Source organism: Diceros bicornis, chromosome 2 (genome assembly GCF_020826845.1).
Source record: "Diceros bicornis minor isolate mBicDic1 chromosome 2, mDicBic1.mat.cur, whole genome shotgun sequence".
NCBI classification, from domain to species: domain Eukaryota; kingdom Metazoa; phylum Chordata; class Mammalia; order Perissodactyla; family Rhinocerotidae; genus Diceros; species Diceros bicornis.
In genome coordinates this window covers 25,832,019-25,851,271 of record NC_080741.1, presented here as the reverse complement: position 1 = coordinate 25,851,271, position 19,253 = coordinate 25,832,019, and the positions used below count along the sequence as shown (strand labels likewise).

The 19,253-nt window shown below is 45.6% G+C and overlaps 1 protein-coding gene across 2 annotated transcripts in view; it reads right to left on the bottom strand.

Moving 5' to 3' along the window:
- Positions 1 to 19,042, bottom strand: part of KAT2B (lysine acetyltransferase 2B) — a 91,031-nt gene extending 71,989 nt beyond the window's left edge. For both annotated transcript variants that reach the window (XM_058553797.1, XM_058553806.1), the window contains exon 1: positions 18,738 to 19,042. In XM_058553797.1, coding sequence (XP_058409780.1) covers positions 18,738 to 19,031 — 294 coding nt within the window. In that variant the 5' untranslated portion in view covers positions 19,032 to 19,042. The remainder of the gene's footprint in view (positions 1 to 18,737) is intronic.
- Positions 19,043 to 19,253: the final 211 nt, after the last annotated feature.

The window sequence follows — 19,253 nt, the reverse complement described above, 5'->3', positions numbered from 1 at the left end:
TGTTATAGCAGCCCTAGAAAACTAATATATGTGGCTACTAGAAAAGGTTAAGTGACATATGTGGCTCACAATATATTTCTATTGGACATTGCTGCACTAAAGTTTAAAGGGGATTCACCCCCCAAAACCCAAGTCTTCATTATGGACCCTAACAGCTCACGCATAGAATAGTTGCAAAATTTCCTAAGTGGTTCTAAGCAGTTCAAGTTATGCCCCATTGAGATATCTGGAAATCCTTTGAGCTTTGTTCACTTGTTTCAGGATTTTTTTTTGGTAGGATATAAAAATTACTTCCTACATGTGTACATGCACCATGGGACACCTGGAAACCTAAGTGCACAAAAATTTTAATACCTGTGGGACTTATTGCCCAATTTACTAGAGAGGGCACATTAAGTCCTTTAGAAAACATTCAATGCCATTATCCTTAACTGCCAGCAAAGCATTTTCTGCCAAGTTTTCCAAGCTGCTGCCACCATGCCCTCTGCCTTGGCCTTCATATCTCCCTTCCAGATGTTCAGGCCCAGCCACTGTTCTTCTAGATAAAAGGTCTCCCTTCAAAACACCTTTCTTGTATCTCTCTTTAATTAAGCAAGACAGCTGCTGTCTACAGGAACTCCCAAGGGGACTGGCCTTGCAGCTTTAACAAAGTACCCGCTGAAGGACAATCTTTTAGGAGTATGCTGCCAAGCCAATTACTGCAGCAGCTAGCAACCCAGGCCAAGGAGGGGAAGGCTACCCAGATGACTTCATCTCCCCCAAGAGAAGTCTCTGCAGACGTGGCAGAACTAGGAAAGAAGAAAAGGCCACTGCATTGGCTTCAACGGGCCTAGGAAAAAATGGTTTTGCCTCAATAGAATCCACGGTTACAGATCAAGAGAATGCAACCGACTTTGTCATAGTATGCTGAAACGAGGATGGATGATGAGAAGGAAATTAAACTGGATAAACAAGAGATCATGACCCAGATGACAGATAGACAGGGGAATAGGGCGCTTGCAGTTCACTGAGTGTTGATGAGCGAGGTGGGTGTGCAGATATTTGGGTCACAACCAGAGGAAAAAGAGAAAGACAGCCAAGCTATCTAGCAAGATTCAGTGATGCTTAAAATACTGGCAAGTCATATTTGCTGGATAACTTACATCAGTGACAGAGATGTCCCACAGCAAGAACACACTGAAGGGAAATTTATGGAGTAAAACTGTGAATACAACTTTTATTAAACACCTAAAATGAGAAAAGCACATGTATGCTTCTTCTTATCTCACCCTGTGTGAGGAAGCTATTAATTAATCTCATTATTCAGAAGAGAGCGCTGAGGCTCTAAGATGTTAAGAGACTTGCCTGAGAGTATTCAGTCTACCCTGTAGAAGCACTGGTGTGTTCAGGCAGATAACTGGTCCTGTGGTTGTGTGGGGACGTACTCACTCTATTTTACTACCTCTCTGTTCCAGGTTGGACAAAGGCAGAATGTTTAGAAGTCAAGGACCAAAATCATAAGGAGATACAACTTCATATTCACAACGATGGCTATAATCAAAAGAGCAGATAATAACAAATGTTGACAAGGATGTGGAGAAATGGGAAGCTGCACAGATTGCTGGAAGGAATGCAAAATGGTACAGCCACTTTAGAAAACAGTTTGGCAGTTTGTTAAAACGTTAAATATAGACCATTGGAATAGAATAGTGAGCCTCAAAATAAACCCTCACATATATGGTCAAATGACTTTTGACAAGGATGCCAAGACTATTCAATGGGGAAAGGACAGTCTTTTCAACAGATGATGCTGGAAAAACAGGATATTCACATGCAAAAGAATGAAGTTGCTGTAATTTACCTTACACTATATACAAAAATTAACTCCAAATAGATCAAAGACCTAAACATAAAACCTAAAACCATAAAACTCTTAAAGAAAACATAGGAGAAAAGCTTCATTATGTTGGATTTGGCAATGATTTCTTGGATATGACAACAAAAGCACAGGCAATAAAAGAAAAAAATAGCTAAATTAGACAATCAAAATTTAAAACTTCTGTGCATCAAAGGACACAATCAACAGAGTGAAAAGGCAACCCATGGAATGGGAAAAAATATTTGCCACTCAAATATCTGATAAGGGGTTAATATCCAGAATATATAAAGAACTCCTACAACTCGACAACAACAAAAATAAACAACCCGTAAAAAAATGGGCAAAAGACTGGAACAGACATTTCTCCAAAGACATACAAACGGCCAATAAGCACATGAAAAGATACACATCACTAATCATTATGGAAATGCGAATCAAAACCACAATGAGATACCACCTCACACCCACTAGGATGGCTATTATCAAAAATACAGAAAATAAGTGTTGACAAGGATGCAGAGCAGTGGGAATCTTTGCGCACTGCTGGTGGAAAGGTAAATTGGTGCAGCCACTATGGAGAACAGTATGACAGTTCTTCAAAAAATTAAAAATAGAATTACCATATGATCCAGCACTTCCTCTTTTTGGTATATACCCAAAAGAAATGAAAGCAGGAATTTAAGGAGATATTTGTATGCCCATGTTCACAGAAGCATTATTTATAATAGCCAAAAGGTGGAATAACTCAAGTGTCGATTGACAAGTGAATGAATAAACAAATTGTAGTATATGCAAACAATGGAATATCATTCAGCCTTAAAGAAAAGGAAATTCTGACACACTTCAACATGGATGAAACCTGAGGACATTGTGCTAATGAAATAATAACAAAAGGAGAAACAGTGTGTCATTCTACTCATATGAGGTACCTAGAGTAGTCAAATCAGAGACACAAAGTTGGATGGTGGCTGCCAGGAATTGAGGGGAGGGAGGAATGGGAGTTACTGTTTAACAGGTATAAAGTTTCAGTTTTCCAAGATAAAAAGAGTTCTGTGGATAGACAGTGGTGATGATTACACACCAATATGAATTTCTTAACGCCACTGAACTGCACACTTTAAAATGATTAAGATGGTAAATTTTTTTGTGATGTGTATTTTACAACTTAAAAAAACAATTTTTTTAAAAGTTAAACATAAATTTCCCACATGATCTAGCAAACCCACTCCAAAGTATCTACCCAAGAGAAATGAAAATGTATCTACACAAAGACTTGCACACAGATGTCCATGGCAACATTATTCATGTTAGCCAAAAGGAAGAAAGAATCCAAATGTCCATCAACTGGCGAATACATAAACAAAATGTGGCATATGCTTATACTGGAATATTATTTGGCAATAAAAAAGAATGAGATGTTGATATATGCTACAACATGGATGAACCTCAAAAACATTATGCTAAGTGTAAGAAGTTAATCAGAAAAGACTATATGTTGTATAATTCCATTTATATAATTGTCCATAAAAGGCAAATTTATAGAAATAGAAGGTAGAGTCATAGTCTGGGGCTGGGGGTGCTAATGAGATTGACTATAAATGGATGCAAGGATCTTTCTGCGATGACGGAAACCTTCTAAAACTAGATTGTGATAATGATTATACAACTCAGTCAATTTCCTAAAAATCATTGAATTGTACACGTAAAACCAGAGAATTTTATGGTACACAAATTATACCTCAATAAATTGTTTTTTAAAAAGGCAAGAACTGCTAGTAACTTTCACTTCAAACATAGGTCTTCTGCAAAGTTTCCCCAAAGAGCATCCCAAAATTGAGGCTTCTTTTCTCTTTACAAATTAAAGAGCTCAAGAAACTACATTTAAAATTTAAAAAAAAAGAAGACCAGCACATGGGGATCTCCATCTCTGTCCTTTCCTGATCTACAAAAGTGAAAGAAGCCACAGTGCTTAGGTGGCCAGACCTCCACTGTCAGAATTTGTCTCAGCAAAAGAGAAATAGCAAATGACAGGAATAAGTGAGTCATTAAGTAGGTTGCCCTGCTTTTAAAAGTAATGGCGAATTTGAAACAATTAATACTTGCTAATAATAAGGCCGAGTTGCTGGTGTTCCGTTTGGGCTCCTTCACTCAACACCTTGGACTTGCTGACACCCAACTTTCTGGCATGTTCACAAATTCACTCGAGCCTAATTGGAATCTAAAGTGGATTTCTGTACAATGAATCTAGTTCCCCTCCTTGATCGTGGTATAAAATGGAAGATACAGATCAGCAGAATGGGGGAGGGGGAACTATCAATTTCTGGGAATGATTACAAGGGAGTGAGGAGAGAGATGGGATGAGCAGGGTTGGGGTGAGAGGGTTTACATTGTCATCTGCTACCATTGTGAGGCTGTCTGAACTTTCCCCTTAATTGTGTGCATGTCTTTGAAAAAAACTCTTTTAATCCTATTTTAAAACACCGCCACTACCACCTGGAGTCCGCTGTGATCAGCTGTGATCACAATAAGTTTTCTCTTTGGAAGTGACCTGCTTTAGAATCAGTTTGGATAATGCTCTTGTGATTTGGAGGAGTGCTTCTCAAACTTAATTCTGTTCATGAATCACCTGGATATCGTGGTAAAATGCAAATTGAGATTCAGCTGGTCTGGGGTGGGGCCTGAAGATTCTGCATTTTAACAAGTTCCCAGGGGGCTGGCCTAGTGGCACAAGCGGTTAAGTGATCGAGCTCCACTTTGGCAGCCCGGGTTCCAGGGTTCGGATCCTGGGCATGCACGGACGCACCGCTGGTCAAGCCATGTTGTGGTGGCATCCCACATAAAGTAGAGGAAGATGCACACAGATGTTAGCTCAGGGCCAATCTTCCTAAGCAAAGAAAAAAAATGAGAAGGCCTTGGAGTCACCCTGCGGCCTGCTCTTAAAAAAATAAATAAATAAAAAGTTCCCAGGTGGGGACCACACTTTTTTTTGTGTGTGTGTGGTGAGGAAGACTGGCCCTGAGCTAACATCTGTTGCCAATCTTCCTCTTTTTGCTTGAGGAAGATTATCCCTCAGCTGAGATCTGTGCCAATCTTCCTCTACTTTGTATATGGGACAGCGCCACAGCATAGCTTGATGAGCAGTGTGTAGGTCTGCGCCTGGGATCCGAACTCCGGGCCACTGAAGCAGAGCGGGCGAACTTAACCACTCTGCCACTGGGCCAGCCCCGGGACCACACTTTGAGTAGCAAAGATCTGAAGGGAAAAAAATGGTGTAATGGGAATGAGTGCCAATGCCTCTCTCTTCTCCCTGGGTTACCTTTAGCTTTCCACATACAGTTTAAATGTAAATGGCTAAGTCATCCTTTCTGGGACATAAACTTTTTCTTTCTCCATTGTGTGACAAACCTTCCAGTTCACACAGTTGTACGGGGAAGGCCAGCAGACATCATTAAGCTATGACTTGAAACTGGGATTTTAAGAATCTGGGGACTTCCGGCACAAGTGGAAAAAAGAAAGCGCGAGTGCGGGAGAGAGCCTTCCCTCAGGGCATCAAATTCGCCTGGAATTGAATGTGAAAACAGAACTGGAAGGGGAGAAAAGATAACTGGTGAGGTAATTCAGCAGCAGAAGCATCTCTGAAGACCTTAATTAAGAGTGCCATTTTGGCCTGGAAAGCCACAAGGAACCACAAAAACAAATACTGAAGGAGCGGTCAAGAATACAGGAGGATGGAAATCACGTCATGAGGAGATAACCAGGGCAAAACAACCCAGGTATAAACACCCTCTTCAAATGCTTCTCTTCCAAGCTCCCCAAGAGTATTCCAACATCAAATCACCAGAAAACCTCAGGCACATCCCTGTCTAGAAGAAATCCTTGTGCCTGTGCTGGAGATGAATAAGGAACTGCCCTCTTCATGCTAAATAATCAGGTCTGACTGAATCAAAGGCCCAGGACCCTCAGGCATTGTCTCAGAAGATGCTAAAATGACTCTAGTGCTACCAAATGGCCTAGGGGTGGGCCAAACCCTTCATTTCATCTGAGTCACCTCTCCAGGACTAAATCCAAAGATGCATCACCCTTGGAAGGGCCTAAAGAGATCCTGAGTGACACCAGGGCCAAGAAACTGGTGCCCCAGAACCCTAAATCCCAGACAATTCCTGAAATCTCTTTTAATACATGCTCACCCAATCTCAGACTTGATCAGTGAACTTGGCAAAGCAGTCAGCTCAGTCTTCAACACAGTGGAAAGATCTGTCAAACTGTCTGGCTGACATTGAGCAGCACAGACAACCAGCTGACTGACAGAATCTTTCACTCTGAAGCATGTTGTTTTGGCACCAAGTCAACAGGGATGAGCAAAATAAACAGTGCCGTGTATGTTGCTTCCTTGGACAGCTCACATTCTCATGGTAGCAGTCATTATCTGGGCTGATGACTCGCAAATCCACATAACCAGCCCAACCTGCAAAGCAGAACTTCCAGCCCACATTCCCAACTGCCTACATCTGGCATCTCTGCCCAGTAAGTTTCACATTAAGGCTTGTCGTGAACTCCAACACCTCCTTTTCAACTATCCTATTCCCTTCATTGGTATTATCTTTCTCCCAGCTGCTGAGGCTCAGACATCTCCATTCAATGCCTTCTGATTCTTCTTTCAAAGTCTCTCCCAGATTTATACCTTTTCCATTCTCACTGCCAGGGCCCTAGGTCAGTCTCTTAATAGCCAGTTAGAAGAAACAGCTTCCTCCCCACTTCCAATACAGTCCCACTCTCAACTCTCCATCTAACACCCACTAGGCACATCACTCTACTCTAAAATGCCATTTAATAATGTCAAGCACTTCTGTCTGATACTTTCCAAGGCAATGTTGGCCTACATCATCTTATTTTCCTCTCCCAATTACCCCGTAGGACAAGTAATTCAACGCTTAGAGAAGGCGTGTGGCTTGCCTGAGTTTCACCCTTGCTCCTGGCAAAGGAGCAAGGAGCCAAGATCAAAACCTAGAACTCCTCGCTGGCACTCTAAAATATCTTGTGTCTCCTCCTTCTTAAAGTTCAAAGACTCACTATTATTAAGTGGATTCAATTCAAAAGTTCCTACCTGAAATTCAAGACCTTCTATTAACTGATTTCTTCTTTGCCCAGCAGATCCTATTTCTACCATTTCTCTTTGTTTTTTCTTTTCTCCAATTTGGCTAGTCTCTTTACTGAGATCAATAATTACTATTTAGCACTGCTTTTAACTGTAATAGTAGCTCCCATTTACTGAGCATTTAGAATGTTCCAGATACTATACCAAATCGCTAAATGGATTAACTCATTTTATCATCAAAACACTCGACTACTAAGAGACGTGCCTAATTTAACACATCCGAAAAAGAACTCTTGATCCTCCTCCACCCCAAACCTGCTTCTCCCACGGTCTTGCCTATCTTGATAAATGGAACTACCATCCTTTCAGTTGCTCAGGCCAACAACATAGACATGAGGTTCATTTCTGTCTTTTCTTCACATGCCAGCCCCCATAACAAATCAAGTCCTGTTGCCTCTACACTCATAATATATGCCTAAACCGTCTACTTCTCACCCCCTCCACTGCTACCAGACTTGTGCAAGTCCCCACCCACTTATCCATAGATTGCAGTAACTTCAACTGGTCCTCTTTTTCTACTCTTCCCCTTGTACACTTTATTCTCCTCAGAGCAGCCTAAGGGGATGCTTTAAAATGCAAATCTTATGTGACTCCACTGGAAATGGCCCAGATGTCCATCAACAGGCGATGGATAAACAAAATGTGGTACATCCACCCAGTGGCAATAAAAAGAAATTAATTACTGATACACGCAACAACATGGATGAATCTTAAAAATACTATGATGAGTGAAAGAAGAACAGTATGTCCTATGTGGCATCATTTAAACTAAATTCTAGAATAGCAAAACCAACTTACGGTGACACAAAGTAGATCAGCGGTTGCTTCTCGGGGAGAGGGATTTGAACGGCAAGGAGCAGGAGGGAACTTTCTGGGGTGATGAAAATGTTCTGTGTCTTGATATGCATTTGTCAAAAATGATCAGAACGGAGATCGGATCATCTCACCGTGTGAAAAGTATACTTTGGCAATCTGGGTTCATTGTCTTCCATCTCATCTCCTACACTCGCCCCCCTGTCCACCCCCATCAGCCACAGTAGTGGCCCGGCCACCCCTGAACATGCCAAGCCATTTCTTGCCCCAGAGTTTTTGCACTCCCCACCTGGCACCCTCTTCCCTCACATCCCCCCATAGAGCAGGCTTCCTGTTATCATTCAGGCCCCAGACTCTGTACTCTCCGCACAGAGACCTTTCCCGGCACATATCTGAAGGAACGCCCCAGGCACTCTCATTTACTTCTCTGTTTTCATTCTCTGTGTGGCATTTACCAGTTTCTGTTCGTTTCTTGTTTACTGTCTGCTTCTGCTACCAGAAAGCAAACTCTGCCAGAGTAAGGACCCATCTGTCACTGGTACCCCCAGCATCTAAATCAACACCTGGCACTTTAAACAACAATTTGCTGAATGAATAGAAAAAGTTGACAACATCATTGTCTCCATTTTACAGCTATGAAATCTGAGGCTTGTAAAGGGTAAGTAATCTCCCCACAGTCACACAGCAAGAAAGCAGCACACCAGGATTTAAACCCAGGCTGTCTGTTGCCCAGGTCCATGTGCTAAATCACTCTGATGTCTTGCTCCCTTCAGTTTTGCTTCTCCGCTTTGTTTTATACTGTTCACTCCACCTGGGCTGGGCCTCTCTCCTACACTTCCACCTGCCCCCAGCTCATCACGGTTTCTCTCTGTCCTGACTTCACACTTGATTATTCACTTGCATTTTTCTTTCCCTCCATATCTGTCTCCCAGCAATCTGAGGGGCTCCTTGTGGCTTTCATTTCCTTCTGTCACTCACCACACACCTAGGACAGAGCCGGGCACAGGCACCTAACCAATCCTCATGGACGTGCTCCCTCTGAGGTGGGGTGAGTCAGGTAGTCCTGTGGGTAGGTGCAAATCCTGAGTTACATGGCTCACTTCGCTATTTCGAAGTATGCTGACCTTGGCTTCCTTGGCATTCTGCCATCCAGTTTCAACACCAGCTTGTTAGAGCTGATGCAAATTAGAGCTTCGGCCATCAGTCACTATGATCTTACTCAGGCCTCATCTCTGTACTTCTGGAATCTCCTCATACCACAGAAGCCTCATAGAAGGCTGCACAGGCCAAGAGCAAGCAATGAATGGGGACTGAATTAGGATGGTGTAGAATTAATGGAAGTATCCACACGTCTTGCCCTGAGGTCACTGAAGAGATTACTCAAAGCCTTCCCCTAAGGTTAGGTGGTGTATTATTCCAAGTGGATCATTAGAGGCATTATTCGCCCTTTTTCCCAAAATAAATGCACTCATTTCCTGATTAAAAAAATAATAAGCCCTGTGCCTGGGCCTCTGGATACAAACAGAAGAAAAAATTAAAGAAAGCCTACTGTAGCCTTTATTTTAAGTAGGCAGCAAAGCAACAAAAAATATAAACAGTAGTTAGAAAACATGCCTTTATAGGAGATTGATTTTTTTTTTCTAGTTGACTACATAGTGTAGATTTTTAGAATATATGGTAGGGCGTTTTTCTCACTTCATAGATTTTAACTTGTGGGTCTTACAATACTCACAATACCCTTGTGAGAATTTAATCCTAATTTGCAGGAGAGGAAACAGGTGTCAGAGAAACTCACATCATTCACTCAGAGAAAGATTAAAAGTGGGTGGACTTCTCCTTGCTCTGTCTTGGAACAGAAGTCCAGGCCATCAGACAAGAAATGTCATCAGGTCCGCCATGAGCCATGGGAACCGCACTTAGCTACGAGTCAGGAGATGCGATGCCAGCCCCGGCTCGGCACTGCTCTGCTGCTGGCCACACGGCTTTGGGCAAGTTATTAAACCTCTCTGAGCCCCAGTTTCCTCATCTTTAAAAACATGATTTCCTTTCCTCCAATCTCACAAAGCCTGTGAATACGAAATTCACTGTGAACATGAAATTACCCACCTATTCAACAAATACGTACTGAGTACCTACTATGTGCAAGGCACGGTCCATGGACCTGGGATATGGAATGAACCAAAGTCTCTGCTTCATGGAGTTTCTATTGTCATAAAGGAAACAGACAGGAAATTATTATATATTTAATATATATTTATATATAATATATATTATATATATATACGATTTCCAAGTATTGACAAATGCAGTAAATGAAAGCAAAACAAGGTAAGATTATAGAGCGATGGGGTGCTGCTATTTTAGATGGGTGGCGGAGGGGGGTTGTCAGGAAGGCTCCTCTGAAAAGTTGGCATTTGAGAACAGACCGGAATGAAGTCTGCCAACTTGACAACAAGCTAAGCCAATACCTGGAGGAGAAAAGTGTACAATGCAGGGGGTAACAGCATGCCCAGTTAGATGCCAGAGATGAAAGCAATTCAAAATTATAGAGGATTCAATTCTATTTCAAGTATAACTAAGTGATGAACTGTCATAAGAAGTTTGGACAGGAGCAACCTGAGCAGAAATCTTCTAAGGCAGCTCATGGAAATAAACGTTAAATGAATAAGTAAACGGCACTAGGTCTAACATCCCTGTGTACAGGCATACACACACTCTTCCAGTAAAAAAGATGCAAATCCTATTGTGTTAAATATATCAATTATGGAAAAGATTAGAAATGGATGGTCCATATGATTCCATTAAATAATAAGCTTATCTTACATATTTAATTCGAGTTTTCAAGAACGAGTTCTTATGCAGAAACTGTGTGGGGCTGTGTAGTAATCTGTGTTCCTCACTCACTCCTGGGGAGAAGGTGGCCTTTAGTGGCCTCAGTACACAGTTCTGGAGAACATGGGGGATGAACTGGAACATTCTCTCTCCCACATCTCCATCGCCTAGGCCAATATCACAGAGGTGTCAATGCTCACTGAAGCTTTATGTATTGGGTTCTGGCCAGCCTTCTAGGAACCCTGCCACAGCTCCCAACATGTGTGGTTCTGCATGGCTTGCAGAATACAATGTATAACTCTAGTCACCTTCCAGAACCAAGGATGGGTGACAAGAGGACTTCACATGGACATTTACCAGTAAGGACCCACCCATACAGACGCCAGGAGGGAAAGAACCATCCAGGCTGGGCATTCCACCAGCTGTGACATCATAGGCCACCCTGCCCCCACCTCCCCATCATTCTGCTTCTCCTCCTCCATTCCAGCCCTTATCTACATCTGCTTGGCCTGGTACACCTCCTTGATTTCTTGTCCATATTCCCGCCCTCGTGGGCTCTTCCCAGTATACCTGAATTTCAAATTCCCATCTTTTCTTTCAAAGGTCTAATTAAAATTCATTTTATGAAGTTGTCCACATCCAGAGACTTCCATCCTGAAAATGGTGGACAATTTTGAACTGGTTTTTTAGTTCAAAAACGTGTCTTTACAAGCTACTGCTGTATGCAACGACACGGATGCAGCTCACAGACATCATGTTGAGGGACAGAAGCCAGATGCAAAAGAGTTCATACCGTATGACTGAAGTTTAAGACAGGCAAAACTAATCTCTGGCAATAAAAGTCAGAATAAGGGTTACCAGGAGTGGGGAGGGGGCACATGGGAGCCCTCTGAGGCGCTGGAAACGCTCTACAGCTTTACCTGTGTGGCGGGTGCATGGATGCACACATAGTAAAAATTCATCCAGCTATAAACTTACAATTTGAGCGCTTTACTGTCTGCATAATAAAATTGAAAGTTAAAAAAACTACTCTCCTCTGGATTGTGCTGAGATACTGTTATGTGCACAGTCTTATATAGAGCTGTTTGGGGACTTTGAAACATCCAGGACAGTCAATTCCTTACCTCTCTGGCACATCTGGCACCTTCTACAGCCTGCGTAAGTATCTCTTTCATCTTCCCTCAACAGGGAATTCTATTGGGGTAGCCCAGTGACCATTCTTGATTGTCAGCTTTAAAACAATCAAGGGCGTGCATCTGTCTACCCTGAGCCAGTAGTAATAAAGAACGCTTATTTTGTTTGCTTTATGGCCTGCACAGTTTCAATGAACTAGAAAAGCCTTTGAACATACCTCTCAGTAGGAGTACAATAAATGTCAAATGAGAGCAGTAGAATGCCCGAAACAAATGAAACCCTCTCTGTAAGCCATTTGGAAGAACAGCATCCCCTCCACCCCATGAGAAAGTTTGGGAAGAGGATGCAAAATGGTGTGCTAGAAAGAGAGTCTTCCTGGGCCAGCTCTTCCCTGAGCAACCACTGCAGCTTAAAGAAGTTGCTTAACCTCTTTGGGTCTCAGTTCCCTGCTAGTAAAATGATCTTCCCTACCTTCCTCTTACCCCAGGTAGAAGAATCAAATGACATGAGGCATAACACTTTGGCAAAACACAAACTGCTGATACCAATGGAAAGTTTTCAAAAATAAAATAAAATAGATGCCTGTGGAATGCCTGTGTTCCAAGAACTTTCACTTATGCTAAGCTGTTTAATCTTCATTTAGTCAGTGAGGGGGCACCAAGACTCTCACTTCACCAATGGGGAAACTGAAACACAGGCAGTTAAGGGCACCCAGTGTGGAGGGAGGAGGGGGAGGATTGAGTCTCCAGGTAGCCAGGTGACTGCTATTCTGCCACAGGTGATTCTGTGTCTGAATCAGATTAGGAGTAGGAAACAAGCAAGAGCAGAAAACCATCGGGGCTGGCCCGGTGGTGTAGCAGTTGTTTGTCTTCTCTGCTTCGGCGGTCCAGGGTTCGCATGTTTGGATCACAGGCGCGGACCCAAGCACTGCCTATGAAGCCATGCTGTGGCAGGCGTCCCACACATAAAGTAGAGGAAGAAGAGCACAGATGTTAGCCCAGGGCCAATCTTTCTCAGCAAAAAGAGGTGGACTGGCAACAGATGTTAGCTCAGGGCTAATCTTCCTCACCAAAAAAAAAAAAAAAAAAAGAGGAGGAAACCATTGACAACTGTTCCTAAATAGCCACCTTGCTCTCATGGAGAGACAAACGAACTAAATCAGAAGCCAATGAGTCTTGGAAATCCAGTTTTATTGGTGTTGCACCGAGTATCCAGATCTTTCACCTGAGAAGCAGAAGTTCTGATTGTTCCAAGGTACGTCACAGGAAACTGTGTCTTTTACCCTCAACACTCTCTGTGGCTGGTCAGACCTGTGGATTTACCTGATAGACACAGAATTAAATCCTGCCAATGTGGACAGGTAACGAGGTTCAAATCTACTGTGTGGTAAAAATAAACCACCACCACCACCACCAGCGCTGCATCACAAAATGTTATTTGCAAGCACATGTCTCCTAAAACAAGACTGTCCTCAGCAGATTTTGTTCTGTTTTGCCCTATAAACTACTTTCTCAGTTACATAAAACTGCAAATTGCAATCTGAAGACTTTGCAGGCTTGAATTTCCATCTTTCCTGAAAGTTTATGAGGAAACAAAATTAAATTTGGTCATCTTTCTCTCGGGCTTTTTGTGTTGTGCTTGCCAAATGAAACATTTTTCCTGTGTGTGCTTGGCTCCGATACAGCCCTTCAGAGAAGTCACCACACGTAAAGTAATTGTATGCTACAATTTATGGCTATTATGTGGCTAAAGACTGATTTTTTTTAAACATTTTATCTATTCCCCCTTCTATGTTTCATGCTTTACTGTAACAATACTGCTTACCTAAAGTCTCCATAAAGATATTTTTTATTTGGTTTCTGTTTGCAAACCAACAATCAATTGATACGAAATATTACCTTAAAAAGGCACCCACAGCAGGAGGAAATTTTGGGGAGGGATGAAAGAATTATAAAACTGGACAGTGGCGATGGATGCACAACTGTATACATTTACTGAAACCATCTGACTGCACACTTAGAGTTGGTGAGTCTTATGATTTATAAATTAAACCACAATAAAGCTGTTTAAAAGTATGCCCATGATTCACAAAGCGAGATTTTTCAGATTTCAAGTGTTATTCAAATGAACATTAAGAGCGTTAATTTTTCCTATGTTGCAAACGTGTTTATGGTATTATGGGACAATACAATTTTCCTCTAAAGCAGGGTTGCTCCACTTCAGCATTATTGTCATCTGGGGCCAGATGACTCTGTCGTGGAGGGCTGTCTTGTGCATTGCGGGAAGTTCAGCAACATCGCTGGGAGGGCTACCTCCCCGCAATTACAATGGCCAGAAATCTCTCCGGACATTGCCCAATACCCCCTGGAGGGCGAAACAGCTCCTGGGGGAGAGCCGCTGCTCTAGACGCTGACAGTTGAAAAGAAAGCTGTTCTCCGGCGGCGTGACTGACACACACAACAAAGGCGTGCGGGGCTCTCTCCAACTTTAAGGCTGGTTCCAGGGCCCCAATCACCAGCCCCCGACCCCCCTGCCCTCGCCAATGGGGGACACTTTTTCTCTTATGGTGGCACCTCTGCCTCTGCTCTTTGCATATTCTACAATCAGTGTTACTTGCAGATTATAAACCATTATTTTCTAAATTAAGACTAATTTTATAGCCCTGTGCCCATGTCACTCTCTAAGTATGGCATTCAGCCCAGAATCGTAGCAACTGGGTTCTCCATAAACGCTTGTGGCCACTGCCTCTAATAGATGATGAGGAAAGCATCAGGCAGCTCGGTTTCACCAGGGTTAACCCAGCACCGTCAGGTTCCAGGAACTCTGAGGGACTTTCTCTCTTTTAACTTCAGGGTTAGTTGAAGTCATGGTCTCCATTTTATAGACGAAGTCAGCGAGGCTCAGAGAAAAACTAAGTGACTTGTGCCCAAGATCCTACAAGTGGCAGAGCTGGGATTTGAGCCTCTGGAAGTCCCGTCTTCTTTCTCGATTTCCACGTGAACAGTGTATCCCCTCCTGGGAGCTGCCGTGAGGGCTTCCACGGCCAGACACCCTGCCGGGTGCCTCAGACAACATCAGCCCATTTGAAATCCTCACTCTTAAGCCGTGAGGGGGGTATTGTTATTCCTACTTTACAGACAAGGAAACGGAGGCCGAGGTGAAGTCCTTGTTCAAGGTCTCACAGCTGCATATCCTGAAATTTGAACTCAGGTTACTCTGAACTCTGAAGCATATGTTCTAGGCCACTATATCCTACTGCCTCCCCTCAAGTATAAATGGCCCGTTTCATCAGGAGAAACCAGTCAATGGTTTTTGCTTTGATTTTTTAGTAGATACATTACACTATAATTCAAGGAGATTTGGATTTCGGCTATTCATACATTCACCTGCGGTTTCTTTTTTAACACTAAAAACCCAGTCCTATGACACCTGTGCGATACCTAGAAATACCCTATGTGAAAAAATCCCCTCTACCCAACTGTCAAGAAGTAGTCAGGCTAAAATTTCACTATGCTATCCTAACAGCTCATCATTTCCTCTGTTTTCTCTTCTCCAGCTCATTCACCCAGTCAATCACCACATCACTTAGAATCTGTTCCGAGGCAAACACATATCAAAGAACCACACAATTAAAAATCGTGATGAAAGCATCAGGAAGGAAAGGTAAGTACAGAGGGGTTCAGAAAATCTATAATGAGAAGGCTGGCCAGGGGGTGAAGGAAATGCAGGGAATCTGAGATTTGCAGGACGAGTTGGGAGCTAATTTGAAAGTCAGGCGAGAAGAACTTTCAGTCCCAGTGAACAGTGTGTGCAAAGGCCCTGAGGTAGAAGGCAACCATGCATGCAAAGCCCTGAAAAGGAGCCAGAGATAGTAGTGGCCAGGCCATGCAGCGCTTTGCAGACCCCAGTGAAGAGAAATTAAGGGTCCTAAGCAGGGGCATAACACGGTCAGATCTACATTTTTAATGATCACTCTGGCAGCGTCACACAGCAGCAAAGTGACTCTGAAGCAACCTTTGCCAGAACACAGTTCAAAGAACTCTACCCTGGATCCTGCAAAACAAGTTTGTTTGTTTCTTTTTTTTTCTTCTCTCCAGGGTGTGGCGCACCACCCTGGCCGTGAACTAGCTCCCTTCTTTTTCTGCTTCATTTGTTAAGTTTAAAGGCCAGATCTTTTATCAGGTCTGGGCCCCCGTGTTCTCTCAATAGCCCCCAGTAAAGCATCTCATCTCTTTCCAGGTCCCTCCTCATTCCCTAACCTCTACTCTCTCCAACTTGCCAAGGGCCGGTTAGGGACAGAAGGTAGAAGAATCTGTCCTTTTGGTCTTTCTTATACGAAGGGTAGAGACCAGTTGAGAAAGAACCACAGATTCTGCTTTCTCATACCCCCTCACCCCAATCAAGCACAGTTAAAAAAAAAAAAAAAAAGGAAATCTGAGATAATGTTACTCCCCAGGTTAAGACTCCTGGATTCTCCAATGCCCTCTTGGACACACACCGCCCCAACCTTGTGGCCCAGCCAATGGAGCGCTCGCTCCTGCTGGCCCAGCTCCAAGCTTTCATAACTTTCAGTTTCCCCACTACAAGAAGCTTCACCTCACCCAGCCCTGCGCTGCCAAGAGTCCTTAGTACCCACTGACACTTCCTCCAGGAAGCCATCCCCACCCCTCCGTGCTGCAGCCCATGAACTGCCCTGCTTTGAGTTCTAACGCCACTCTAACAAAGCAGTTTTTTTGAACGTCACTGGAATTGGTTCACTGCCCACCTTCCCAGGCCTGCAATACACGCATGTGTGCACATGTACACACGCATGGTCGGTAGCTCCAGATGGACAGATTCTGGGTGTCTTAGCCCCAGCATCCAGCACAACGCCTGGCACCTAGTTGGGACTCCTCTAAATACTTGCTGAATGAATGAGCAAATAAAAATAGGCACTCTCAGAGTCTCCCAGGAGCAGGAAGCAAGGCCTTTACTAAGAGAGATTTTTCCCTATAAGTTTACCTACAAGCTTGGTAGCGAATGTGAACATGAAACCCTCAAGTCCCAAACTTTAGAAAAGGTGCTACATCTCACTCATGGAAATATAAAAGGATCAAAAATATCATTGTAGGGCACATAGGCTCGTGGGTTTAGATAGGACTAAAACTTCAGGCAAGTTTTCAGCTATGAAGTTTTCAACAGCAGGCAGCAGGGAGAGAAGGTGCTCACGATGGGAACCCAACTAACAGCTGGGACACACACAGAGCTGACACAGTTCCTCCAGGAGCCCACTCTGGCTGCCCAAGGCCAAGCCCACCACGTAACTGACCTTGGTCTTGATTCTGAGCAGTTCTCCCTTCTGCCTACCACACTCAAAGTCTTGTCTCACCAGTCTAACGCCCTTCAGAACCAACTCCTGGCTTTTCACCTTTCTTAGAAGCACACTCTCCACTTTATCTTTTTTGCTTGTCTTCTTCAGAAACACCAGCCGTGTGGCATTATTGCCTCACAGTTTCAGTTTTCTTTGCTGAATTTAAAAGGGACTAATATATTGTCTGGTTCTGGACTAGGGTCTTGCTACTTGCAGTGGGGTCAGTGGACCAGCGCCACATCATCAAGAGTTTGTTAGAAATGCAGAATCTCAGCCCCACCCCAGACCTACTGATTTAGGGTCAGCATTTTCACCAGATCCCCCAGTGACTCCTACGCACATTAAAGTCTGAGAAGCAATGGGCTGGATCCTACATTCATTCAACAAATATTTATTGAACCAGTGTGGGGTACACAGTGGGCATTCAACATACACATGAGGATGTGAACGGTGCTGAAAAAGGGGTTAAGCACAGACATTCCTTGCGGTTGAGAAGCTCCTGTAAATACTAAAAACAGCATCACCGGGAACCGGGTTCTAGCAGGATTAATAATCTCTAGTCCAAAATTCAGAAGCGGCCACTGCCGCTGAGTTGTGTGAATCTGAAACCCGGGAACTTGACCGTGTTTGCAGTAGGCGGGAGGAATACGTGGGAGGTGTGTGCCTGTGTCTCTTCCCCGCCTCAGCCACAGGCCTCGGGAGCTGACAAGGCCAAGTCCCCGCCCCCCTCAGCTGTCACCCTGTCAAAACAAAGCCGCTGCTGACAGCGCAGGGCCAGCCTGCCCCGCGGCCTCGGGCAATCCTCCCACCCCGGGAGCACGGCGCCCACATCTGGATCTGCAGCTGAGGGGCTACGGGGTGCCGAGGGCTGGGACGGAGAGGGGATGGCAAGAAACGTGCGTCCTCAAACTAAGCAGTCGCGCCCGCCGTGCTGGGCTGTCATCTTGCCAAATCCTGTTTACACCCGGAGCAGCTGGGACAGCCTTTTAACTAAACAAGTAATAATACAATAATGACGAGGCTGTCACCGCGCGCCGCAGCGCCTCTGCCCTCAGCCGAGAGCGCCCGGAGCTCCAGGACCCTCGCGTCGGGCTGTGCCCCTCTTCCCACCCTGCGCGTTCCGCCCCTTCGATCTCCCAAAGCGCCGGGAGTCCGGGAGCCTATTCCACCCTCACTCCTCCCACCTAGCTCCTTCCAATGGGGCACGGGGAGAGGACGGGCGAAGATCCCCAAAAAGATGTTTCCTTGGCCCCGGGGCGCTCGCCACACACTGAGCACTGCTCCGCTCCCTGGGAGGCGCCTCTGGCGGGCTCCTACAGAGCAACAAAGCCCCAGGGCAACCCAGGAGCGCGGACGCAGAGGCAACTCCTTCCGAGGGGAGCAATGAAAGGTTCTCGGTCTTGGTGATTCCCCTTCTTCCAACCCAACAGGACTCTTGTCCGAGAAGCAGCTAATTGGGTGCGGGCGACAGCAGCACTTCCGCGGTGCAGCGGCCCCGGGCGGGAGGCAGGAGGCGGGGGCGGGAGGGGGAGGGGGCAGGGGGCTCGCCGCCGGGCCCCAGCCCCCCGCGGCGGTCCGGCGCGGCGAGCCCGTACCTTGCAGGCGGAGTACACTCCGAGTTTCTCCAGTTTCTTGGCCCGCGGAGCGGAGCGCAGTTGCGCCTTCTTCACGGCGATCCGGGCCGAGCCGCCGCCTCCCGGTCCTTCGGCCGTGCCCGCCGCCGCCACCGCCGTCGCCGGTCCGCAGGCGCCCGAGCCCCCGGCGGCGGCGGCGGCGCACGGGGAGCCCTGCGGGGGCGCGGGCGGCGGCGCGGGGGGCTGTGCGGGCAGCGCCCCGAGCCCGGCCCCCGCCCCGCCGCCGGCCGGCCCGGCCCCGCCAGCCTCGGACATGCCGCCCCGGAGCGCGGCAGCAGGCGCCGAGTGTCAGGCGCCGCCGCCGCCAGGGTCTCCCGCTCGGGCTCCGGTCGCCGGGAGAGCGAGACCCTCCCCCACGCCCTCCCGCCCCCTGCGCCCACCCCCCTCCCCGCCCCCGCCCGCCCCGCGCGCCGCTCGCCGCGCGCTCCGGCCGCGGCCCGCGCGCTGACGGCGGTGGCGGCGGCGGCAGCTGCTCCC